Genomic DNA, 11,244 nt, shown 5'->3' with positions numbered 1-11,244 from the left:
TCTTCCGACTTCAGCCGCAGCTCTCGGGGGAGTCTTAATGGAGGCAACAGAGTGAACAACGCCAAGAGCAAACGAACAAACAATGAGAACAACAAGAAAGAGTCTCGAAACAAGAACTCCTTGGGCAGGTCAGAGCGAAGGACTTCCAAAGTGTCCAGGAAAGGTTCAAAAGATGTAGTTGACCATGTGACTATTCATATGGATGACTCCGATTCCATTACTGTGTCGGAACAGAGTGAACCTTCTGCTGAGTGCTGGCAAAATATGTATAAGCTATTGAACTTCTATTCACTCATTTCTGATCCAACTGGGATTTTAGAAAAGTCTTCTGAAACCTTTGGGCCAACAGGTAAACTAGTTCACAAATACAAATAATTGAGAGGATGTGCTTTTGTTCAAATATGCTCTAAAGCTTGATCGTAACTTGGTTTTTGGAAGTTGCCAATCTCATCTCACCTGGATCAGAGGGGCAAGTGGGGAGGATTTGAGGGAGCTTGTAATTTGTTCACCAAGGTGGTGTACAAAAGAGAAGTTTAACTTCTCTCACTAATTGTGTGGTGTGGATTGAGTTTGTTCCTCCCGAGGTGTTGTTCTGTTTTCAAGGGGATACTGGAAATGCTGTCTATTACCATTCTGTGAAAATATGCAAGTGCATACATAAGTGATCCACAGGGGGATAATTTCTGCCTTGAGAATGACTGACAGGAAAAAAAATCATCTGTGAGCCTAGCTGTGAGAGAAGGAAAGGTGAAATACTGATTTTGGCAAGGTCCCACAAGGACTCCAGGTGTTCGGGCCACAATTTCACCCAAAGCTTTGAGATCTGGGGTAATCTTACTCTGTATTTCCCATCTATTTTGCCAAAGCAGAGTAAATTTGAGAGTTGACTTAACATCACTGTTTTTGCTTGTGAGCTTAGGTGGCTGTAATATATGCAGGGGATAGTATAATTACTTATTAGGAATATTTTCTTTGGACTTCCTTTAACTAAAGGATGAAAAACTTGAAGTGTCACATGAGAGCTTTTGTGAAACAGATGCCAGTGTCTTTCATGCACATAATATCATATCCACAGTTTAGATATCTGCAGAAAATGTAAATTTTCTGACATCATTTTTATGCTCCGAGTGTTGAAAAGGAAAACTTGCTCATCCAAAACTGAATTATAAGAACCTCTGGCTGTGAAATGATCAAAAGAAGAAACAGGACAATGCCAGTGCATTTTTATGGTATAACAATAAAATTGGATAATTTATGAATATTGATACAAAGTGCATAAGAGTTTATCTATGAATAATAATGGACTTACATCACTCACTGCTGTCCCCATTGTGTCTCTGATTTGGTTCAGTTACAGTGGTATTGGGATGGAATGAGCAAGGCCCAGATAATTTGCCTAAAGAGTTTGCTTGACATGCAAGATAGATGACCCTTGGTTTGAAATAGATCTATAGCTTAGGTATGCCGAGGATTTTTTGTCAAGTATCCTTAGTAACTCTTGGTGGTTGTGTAGGTGTTCGCAGCCCAACGGAGCCCGCGTGTCGGGTGGTGTTTGAGAACGAGCAGGACAACGGGCGAGACGCGCAGCGGAAACGCAGCCTGGTCACGTCGGAGCCACAGCACGTCACTCTCATAGTGTTTGGAATAGGCATGGTGAACAGGACCCACCTGGAGGCTGACATCGGTGGGCTGACCATGGAGTCTGAACTGAAGAGAATCCATGGCAGTTTCACCCTGAAAGAGAAAATGAAAGGTGGGGCGAGCGAAAATGTTCTCTGTAATGAAATTCACTGCCAGCTCTACATGTCTGTGCACATGTGGAATGTGTGTGTGGACAGTATAATGATATTCAAGAAGTGCTTTAAAAATCTTGCTAGGGTGCTGAAGGATTTTAAAAGGATACAAGATTTTCAGAAAGTGCCATAGTGGAAATAGTTCTTTTGTTAAAAATGCTATTATTGTGGTATTAAATAGCTATTAGGAGATAGACACTCCTTTAATTTTCAAAAACTTTCTTCTTTTCACACTTTCAATTTTGATATTCCCTAATGCAACTACTGGAACTGTAATTTTTCCATTATTTTCCTGCTGCTAATACTTATGGAAGCAATAGGCACACCTGGAAGGATTTTACTGAATGAAGTTCTGTTAACAATCTTTTCTTTTTTCTTAAAGATGTACTACATCAAAAGATGACTGAGACATGTGCCACTGCTCACATAGGTGGTGTCAATATCGTCTTGCTGGAGGGAATTACCCCAAATATCCAGTAAGTATGAAGCCTGGCAATGTAAAATTGTGCAATTGAACTGATATGGTTAGGAGGTGTGTATTGTTTCTCTTAAGGTTCTAATTGGTTTTTGAAGCTTATAGGTTTCACTAAACCACACAAGGTTTTTAGAGAGTAGTTCACCTATTGATGCTGTTTATTCCCATTTAGGATGTATGGTGTTTCTTTAATAGATATCTTTTTGATCTCACATATTGCATGATTCTTTGTGTTATTTTTCGTTCTAATATCCATTGTCCACCCATTATAACTGACCCAGCTTGGCAGGGAAGGGGGAGAGACTCACTTCTTGTGCATGGACATCACGAGTGACTTGCTCAGTATCCACATTGGTTTGGATTGTTTTTTGCCAGGTTCACACACTCAGAAAGGCCGTGCGCTATTTTTCTTTGTTTCTAGCTGAGTTTCTTTCTGTTTGAGTTGCAGAACAACAGCTGAACCACAGCTCTTTGCAACATAGATCACCCTCACATAACAATTTGGGTCTTATCTGGGTAACCCTCAGTATGTAATCTGGTTTTAGAATATGAATGTGGTAGGAAAGGGGCTAAATAATGTGACTTGAGTCTTTCTCTCCAATTCCTGCTTAGTTTGGCAGATGCTACATAGAACTTAAAGCATATAGAATTTTATCATTTCCTCAGCTAAATTGCTTCCATGAAGTGTGTTTCAGAGGGATAAATAAGAGTTCCAATATGACAGCCATGAAGGGTTTCTGAAGGTGGCTGAGGTTCTTTCTGTCTTGCATTGTCATCTTGCTGAGCTTCCATATATAGGGAGGATACAAAAGGGAAGGGGGGAAATAATGATAAACTTCAAAAACAACAACAGCAAATGACAAACCCAAACAAACCCCAAACAACAACAACAGCAAATGACAAACCCAAACAGACCCCAAAATCTTCAACTTGGTAAATTCGAATTTAAATGTCATATTGTGGGTTACAAGTAATTAACTGACTACAATTTAAATGTCATATTGTGGGTTACAAATAATTAACTGACTAATTTTGCATGGATGTTTATCCTTTATTTGCTTTGTTTTTGTTTTTCTTGCTTTCTCTTCAATCTTCATCTGTAGACTGGAGGATTTTCCTACATCTCCTACAAGCACAGCCAAACAAGAGTTTCTGTATGTCATATTACTATGTTTAATAGTCTTGCAATTAACTGTGCTGTGTAGCTAGTGGCTGCATTCCTCTGTGTGTGATTGTGTAGGCAGATGTTGCTTGAATCCATTTTAGTTTAACATCTAGTATTATCTAGATAAGCTTTTAATGTAGCCTGCTAAATATCTGTCAAAAAAAAAAAAAAGCCCTTGTAGATGTTAACAGCCTAGTTTTAGGGGCAGTTACTACTGTAATGCTGGAATGGTTTCCCTGGCCCATAAGTTCTTTACCTCTGCTTCTGTGCTTGTTTTAATGAGTTGAAATAATGTTGATAATTATAAAGGAACAGACAGGTGAGATCTGCTTTGAGCTTGATAAGGATCTGCTGTGCTTGGAGTGATAGTACCTGTTGTGATGTCAGCATGAACAGGACCATTCCTTTTGTCTTTATTTACCTGTGTGCTGGGTTTGATTCTTAGGCATGCTCCCCAGGTTATGCCATCACAAAATGTTTTCCTTAAAACTCTTGCCTTGCATCTGCTGCTACTGAAGGTGACCCTCTTTGTGTCCCCCAGATCTGTATGTGTGGGTGAAGCTCTCTCTCTCACAAACGATGCAGTGTTTGCTTCCTAGTTGCTTTCTTACTCCCCGATGCTCTAGTCCGTACGACCTGTGGTCAAGTATTCAGTGTTGTGATATACAGTATTACCTTTAAAATGTCCTTAGAGAAGGTAACTGTGGAAAGAGAGGTGATGGGCTGTAGAACTGCAAGTGATGCAAAATAAATACTCAGTGTTTTGTTCCTTTTTGTCTGGTAGCAACATTAAACCAGCCGAAGAAAGTACTTTTTTTCATAGTGCATCCATGTAGGATAGCTCTGGTGGTCAGTCATGAACACAATGCAGCCTCTGGCTTAAAAGGTAAAGTCCTGATGGCTGGAATTTAGGGAAGGATCACTTTACACCTCAAACATCTGCTACTGCCTGAGCTTTCAGCTGACTGGGTGCAGTAGTTGCTGTGTGTTACAGACCTCCTGCTGATGGGTTTTTCTCTCCTTTCATAACATTCTCAAAAGTCTTGTTAGGTTGAGTGCTGGCCTTGTAGTCAGCTCTGTAGTGGGACAAATGCTTTTTGTTATGCGTTTATCTGGAGAGTGATAGTTCATGGAACTGATGTGAGAACATTGAATTTTTTCTGAAAACATGACTGGTGTATAACTTAAATATTGATTAATCTTTTAATAATACACAACCAGATCTGTTACAGGCATATCACTGTAGGTGAGCAGACTGCACATATGTAATGTGCAGTGCTTATTCCAGACAAATGTATAGCCAGACAGTTGTTCCACATTCCATTCCATCATGGAATTAATTTTTTGGTAGGCAAACAACAGTGAAATTAATATGTTGCATGAAATATGGAAATACCTTAGCAGAAAAGCACAGCTAATCTTGCTGAAATACTTTTCTCCAGCAACAGCTCTATTGGTGTAATCTTTTTTTAATTAGGGAAGTTCCTAAAGTGGTGTGAATGGAGTAGTATTTTGTGTTACAGATGGGGATGGAAATATGTTCTTGATTGGCTTCCCAACAGTTCAGTCAGAATGGCAGCAGAAGAGAGTAGGAAATAAGCAAACATCAAGAGAGAAGTAATTGTGGTTTTCTCTTCAAGACGTGGATTAAAATAAATTTGGCCTCTTCTTAAGTGATGTTTATTTGTATAATGTTTTCCTGAAAATAGTTGTGAATTAAGATCTGCTTCCTCCTTCACAGTTGTATAAGATCTCCAGGTATTTTGGAATAATTTATATTTGACAGTCTGCCCCTAAAATATTAATCCATAGTTGCTTTAGGTCACTTGTAGCTCTTGCATAGCTGTGACAGTCTGAAAGTGTTCCTTGAAATTCAGTCAAGTGATCTGCTGTTGTCAGTCTGTGTTTGCATTACAGTGCTGTGTGTTTCTTTATTATAGGCACAGGATGATGTCTTTTTTGTGTTTGTATCTCCACCCCTGGGTTGCTTTGGGCTAGCTGATACTTTGACATGAGAACTAGGAGCTCTGTGCTAGGACTTCACAGAAGAAACATTACTTAGAATATACTATGGATTCTACTCATTATCTTTCACCACGAACCCAAACTATAGAACAATTTAAATCATGATACAAAAAGGATTTTAATCATACTCCTTAAAACACCATGTTTGAGAAACTTTCATTGAATGCTGCAATTTTAGAGTCTATTTTACAGCCATTTTAGCTCATGTACTGCATCTGCACAGCTACATGTCCTCCTCTTGGAGGCTGTAATAAAACACTTCTATTGGGTAACCCTCCAGGAATTGACCATAGATGAGAAACATTAATGTGTTACCCCAATTTCTTTTTTTTAATAGGAGATTAGTGAATTCTGATACGCCAGAATTTCATTTTAACATCCAAAACTGTCCTCTCTGTGCAGCTGTATTTTTCTCTTGGGTAACCTTTATGAACCATATCCTCCTCAACAGTAAAATAAAGTTTAGATGTCATGTTTTGGAATAGCATGTTGGAATTAAACATCAGTATTAATTCACAAACTCATTTATCACTTGCTATGTGTTTACTGTAAAAGTATTTCCTTCATTGACCTATTTGGATGCTAAAATCAGATTTTACTCAGTCTTCTTAGGGGAAAGATGATTCAAGAATATTCCTGAAAAGGAGTTAAAATGGAAGTCTTTTCTTTGTTTCCATGTGTGCAGATTTGTTTGTCTTTGTGCAGCCTAGTGTGTATAAACTCAAAATGATCTTACATTGTGCAAGAATAACAGTTTAACAGGTATTTTTGCAGTGCATGACATGTAGTTCTCTTAAATGTAGCCTAGTTGTTTGTGGCATGTAGTGCATCTGTGTGTGTGAAGTGAAAGAAAAAGGAATGTCTATGTAGCTTGTAAACAAAACTGTGGTAATACTCGAAAATTCAGCTAACACTTAAAAACTCAGTGTAACCTGAACCTGTAACTGTTTTGAAAGACGTGCGAATAACTCCTCTTTCCCTTCCCTGTTAGAACTGTCGTGAAATGCAGTATTGCCAAATCCCAGGCCTTGTACAGTGCCCAGAGAGGGCTGAAAACAAACAATGCTGCTGTGGTCAAGGTTGGAGCCATCAGCATCAACATCCCTCAGCACCCTGCCACGCTGCACAGCATGATGGTGCGCAGCTCTCACCAGCTCTCCAAGCAGATTTCTGATCTCATCAGGCAACCGTCAACCGCGTAAGTGCTCCTTGCCTGGTGCCTCCCAAGGCTGCTGGTTGCCATCCAGTCATGGCCTTGTGCTACTTGGAATGCACGTGGGAGAGTCAGGCTGGTCATGTATCATGTTAGAATAACAAGGAGTTTCTGGTCTTTGTCTCGGTAAATAGGCCTCAGCCAGCCAAAGAAGATGTTGCAACTCCTTTGCCCTCGGAAAAGACACCAACCAGTATTAATCAAACACCCGTTGAAACAAATGAATTTCCACAGCTGCCAGAAGGCTTAGAAAAGAAGCCTATAGTGCTTAAATTCAGTGCCATGATAGATGGTATAGCTATTGGGGCAGCGCTCCTGCCCTCTCTAAAGGCGGAATATAAGATGGGAAGAATGAGGAGTCATGGAATGACAGGTAACAGTTCTCTCAGACTTTGAAAACATTATGGCTTATAGTTTGGCCTTGCTAGAAACATTCAAGAGCACTCGATATTTGTACTGAATTACAGCTAGAGTTTTGAATCAGTTGATATGAGCTGGGTTTTTTTATGTGGACTTCAAGCAGATGGAGCTGTAGAGAGAGAATTTACACTGTTGTTGCACATGATTGCCAGAGGCAGAATGCAAGAACAGATGAAGACATATATATGTTCATGTCTAGCTTCCTCCCAGGAAGCTTCCCTCTGACCTGCTTAATTAAATTCTGATTCATAAGGCTATTTGAGTATACTCTTACAGGGCCTCATACACCTGAGGTGGTTTGTATGACTCCCTTCTCCATCTAACTGCAGTGGAGTCTCCATTTTCTCTAAAAAATAAACAAACCCAGAATCATGTGGGTGGATATTTATAGCTCTTCAGGTCTATGCACTTCAGTAACATTTTGAATATTTTATTTTTCCATTATTCCAAAAGTGTTCTTTAATTGAATGATAAATAAGATTCCTTTGCCAATTCTTACCTTTCCTTGTCCCATCTTTTTTTTGCAGGTGCCCAAACTAGGTTTAATTTTGAGCTTCCAAGTCACAGATTGCGCTTCACTTCCAAAGTCTCTGCCACTGACATGTCAACCATTCCTCCTTCTGCAAGTCTCAACCTTCCCCCTGTCACTATGTCAGGGAAATACATCATGGAAGAACATGATACTTACTCAGACCAAATTTGGAGCATAGATGAGCTACCTGCCAAGCAAGGCTACTACCTACAGGGGAACTACCTGCGTTGTGTGGCTGAAGTAGGTGTTGAAGACTGTAGTCATCTTGGATAGCTTGTTATTCCCATTGTTGCACTTCCACATGTGCATCTTCAGGTTGTTTTAATAATCTGCCTACTCCAGAACTCTCAGGTTTACAGGTTGAATAAATATACTGAAAAAATTAAAGACAATTTTATTAGTTTGTAGCTGGGATTCTTTTCCTGATTAGAGAGCTCCATAGGTAGAGGCTATATATAACCTTAGTAAATGATTGGAAATTTTCTGTTTGACACAGTGTGTTCTACTCACAAGTTCCATTTGTGTACCAGTTCCAGAGCTCAGCACGTAAAACCAAAGGAAGGGACTGCTTAACCAAGGCTAAAGCTGAATCCAAGTAGTTTTAGAAGACGCTTACATTTTAATTGTATTTTTAAAATCTTTCTGGCAAATTTAAACATTAGGCAAAGTCCAGTTCCTTAGGAATATCCTTTTAGATTAGACTGGACACATAGCAAGTTTACCACTGAAGATACCAATAAACTTGTTAATCTGAAGTGACTAGAATCATGTACTTTTAGAGGCTGACAGCTTATTTTTGTTTTCTTCTGACGTACTTTTAGAGGCTGACAGCTTATTTTGGTTTCTTCTGATAATGATTTACTGTCTGGGATTAAGTAACATTTCAACTACTTCCATGAACCTTAACCCAGTTTTATTGTCTAAGATGAACTTAAGCAGGAGAATCAGCAATGTCCTTCATTTTTGAAGTATTAAATGCTATTAAATCTAGTAGTATTGAATACTGTATAGTCATCTTTTTCATGGCAATAGCAGTATAATTGGACCTGAAAAGATGTGCCTGAAAAATAAAAAACCAGTGTTTGGAAACCATCAAGTCTTGTTCTAAAATGTTGTGTTTCTGCAGGTTGGTTCCTTCGAACATAATCTCACAACTGACCTGTTAAACCATTTGGTATTCGTGCAAAAAGTGTTCATGAAGGAAGTAAATGAAGTCATACAGAAGGTTTCAGGTAAGCAGAACCCTTGAAACCAACTTTAAGTGAGATCCTTGAACCTTGTTTGATGGCAACATTATGTAGCTCTCAGGATCAGCTCTTGAGTTCACAGCCACCATCATTTCACACCTAGCATTCCAACCAGCAGCAAGAAGCAGAGTGTGAAATAGTAACAGAGGCTCTGGAAATTATTCTAGCTCTATCAGAAGCAGGATTTATTGGGAAGCAGGATAGTTTGGCATTCTGGACACTCTGTATCTATCCATGACATGATCTTGGTTGGGTTACTTTCTGTATTCACTTTATGCACCTTTGATTGGAACACTTATGGAGTTATCCTAGAAGGCTGTTACAGAAATATAGCTAATTTTTAGTGAAAAGACTCATGGGTAGTTGGAAATATCATGAGGGGAGAAAAGCTGAGAAGTGGTAACTAAGTAAAAGGAGTGTCTGCGTGTGCATCTGCACACTCCTTTCACATATCTCTGTGTGTGTATGTATTAATGTATACCAAGGTGATAGAAGAAATGTGCAGGCCCAGCTGAGATGCCCTCAGGGCAGTTAGAAGATGCAACAGAGAAAATGGAAAATGTCAGATTCCCTGCAGGCTAAGAAGAAACAAATTTTACACACCCTGATATTTGTTTCAGCCGAAATATATTAGTTTTGGGTAGTAAGAAGACGCTTTGGGGAAGAATAAACCTTCAACAGCTGTCATTATTCTATTAGGACATTGTTTATAGAGGAGCATACAGTGGTAAGCAGGAAGCCTATATTAGATTTTACAACGTCTCTCAGGCTCTGGAGTTCGATCTCCCCTTGGTTTTATGTGAGGAATTTATTACCATTGCTGGTCCTTTGCTTCTCCAGACTATAAATTTGTGTTGCAAGGAACAGCCTGGTGGTTTCTGAACTGTGTATTCTATTAGGACATTGTTTATAGAGGAGCATACAGTGGTAAGCAGGAAGCCTATATTAGATTTTACAACGTCTCTCAGGCTCTGGAGTTCGATCTCCCCTTGGTTTTATGTGAGGAATTTATTACCATTGCTGGTCCTTTGCTTCTCCAGACTATAAATTTGTGTTGCAAGGAACAGCCTGGTGGTTTCTGAACTGTGAGTGCTAAGTAGTTGAGTTGTGTTCAGGTCAGCAGTCCATGGGTCTGGGTGCTGAATGCAGAACAGTGGGGGCAGAAATAGCTGTATCCTTCTGGCTTGCAGCAAAGTGATTTACATGGCTTGAAATTACCAATTAATGTAATATACTAAAGTGTTTTTTCTAATGATGGTTTCTGTTGCACTAAAATATTGTTTGCATATTATCCTTATATAAAAACTGGATAAGTACCAATTACTGAAGGTGAAGTTGCACAGATTGAGAGCTAGTTAATGAGCAGAGCAGTCCATAATAATTGCATCAGGAAGTTGAAGGCAGTGTTGATTAAAAGAATATTATCCAGATACAAAATGGAGTGATAAAGATTGACTGTTATTTGGTTGATTTTTCTTTTTTTATCCATGATTTAACTGCCTGTTCTTACCACCAAATAACTGTAATTAGAAAAATTGGCATACATGGAGAGAATTAATGGTTTAGCCTTTTCCAGCAGCAAGGCCTTCCTATAAACTAAGCTGGAATATAGGTCCTATCTCAAGGAGAATTGAAACCAGGATTGCTCCTTCAAGTTAGGGCCTACAGGGATATCTAACTTGGGATGAAATGTTCCAGGATAAGGAAATAAACATGAAATAACTGCAGAACACACTTTGCTCCTGTCATTGAAAAATACTGATATAATTTCAATTCCCTTTCATGCATTTGCATAGTATTTGGTCAAGTCTTTATTGTCAGATAAGTAGGAAATAGATTGGTGCAGGGGATGACTAATGTCTTTTTGTAGATGAGGTGTTAATCCTCATAGGCTTTGAGCCTTCTTGTGGAAAGTTTCCCAAGAGGGAGTAATGTGAGACTCTGCCTTGATTCTTATTAATTAGATGTAAGAAGATGAAACTGCACTGATGTCTTCAAGCTTCATTTGTTTTTATAAACCTCCAACTAGTCACTGTTTAAAGTGAGGCTTAATTCAGTGTCACCTTTTTATATCTGTCTGTTTCCAAATGTTTTCTTTGGTACAACTCTGAAGTGTATATTTAATGTGTACAGGAGGGGAGCAGCCAATACCTCTTTGGAATGAACATGATGGCACAACGGATGGAGAAAAGCCAAAAATTCTTCTTTACTCATTGAGCCTGCAGTTTAAGGTAATCTCATGATGATAAAACAGTGATCCTTGATGCTTTTGGTGTGTTCATCTTAAAGTTTATTGAATCAGGAATCCTCAGCATGAAGAAAAAGACCTTGAGTTTGGTTCCTGTAATCTTTTTAAATAGTATGTGAAAAATCA

The 11,244-nt window shown here is 38.9% G+C and overlaps 1 protein-coding gene across 1 annotated transcript in view; it reads left to right on the top strand.

The window, feature by feature from the left end:
- Nucleotides 1–11,101, top strand: part of LOC103811694 (uncharacterized protein KIAA1109-like) — a gene marked incomplete at its 3' end in the record, with an annotated part of 64,671 nt that extends 53,570 nt beyond the window's left edge. The window contains 9 exon segments of the mRNA XM_009084681.1: nt 1–349; nt 1,514–1,753; nt 2,176–2,269; nt 3,372–3,422; nt 6,450–6,656; nt 6,806–7,044; nt 7,619–7,863; nt 8,750–8,855; nt 11,004–11,101. The exon segment at nt 1–349 is cut by the window's left edge and continues 13 nt beyond it. Of these exon segments, the coding sequence (XP_009082929.1) occupies nt 1–349; nt 1,514–1,753; nt 2,176–2,269; nt 3,372–3,422; nt 6,450–6,656; nt 6,806–7,044; nt 7,619–7,863; nt 8,750–8,855; nt 11,004–11,101 (1,629 nt within the window).
- Nucleotides 11,102–11,244: the final 143 nt, after the last annotated feature.

The sequence above is a fragment of the Acanthisitta chloris genome, unplaced genomic scaffold (assembly GCF_000695815.1).
Source record: "Acanthisitta chloris isolate BGI_N310 unplaced genomic scaffold, ASM69581v1 scaffold42561, whole genome shotgun sequence".
In the NCBI taxonomy this organism is placed as follows: Eukaryota; Metazoa; Chordata; class Aves; order Passeriformes; family Acanthisittidae; genus Acanthisitta; species Acanthisitta chloris.
This window is presented reverse-complemented; position numbering and strand designations above follow the sequence as displayed.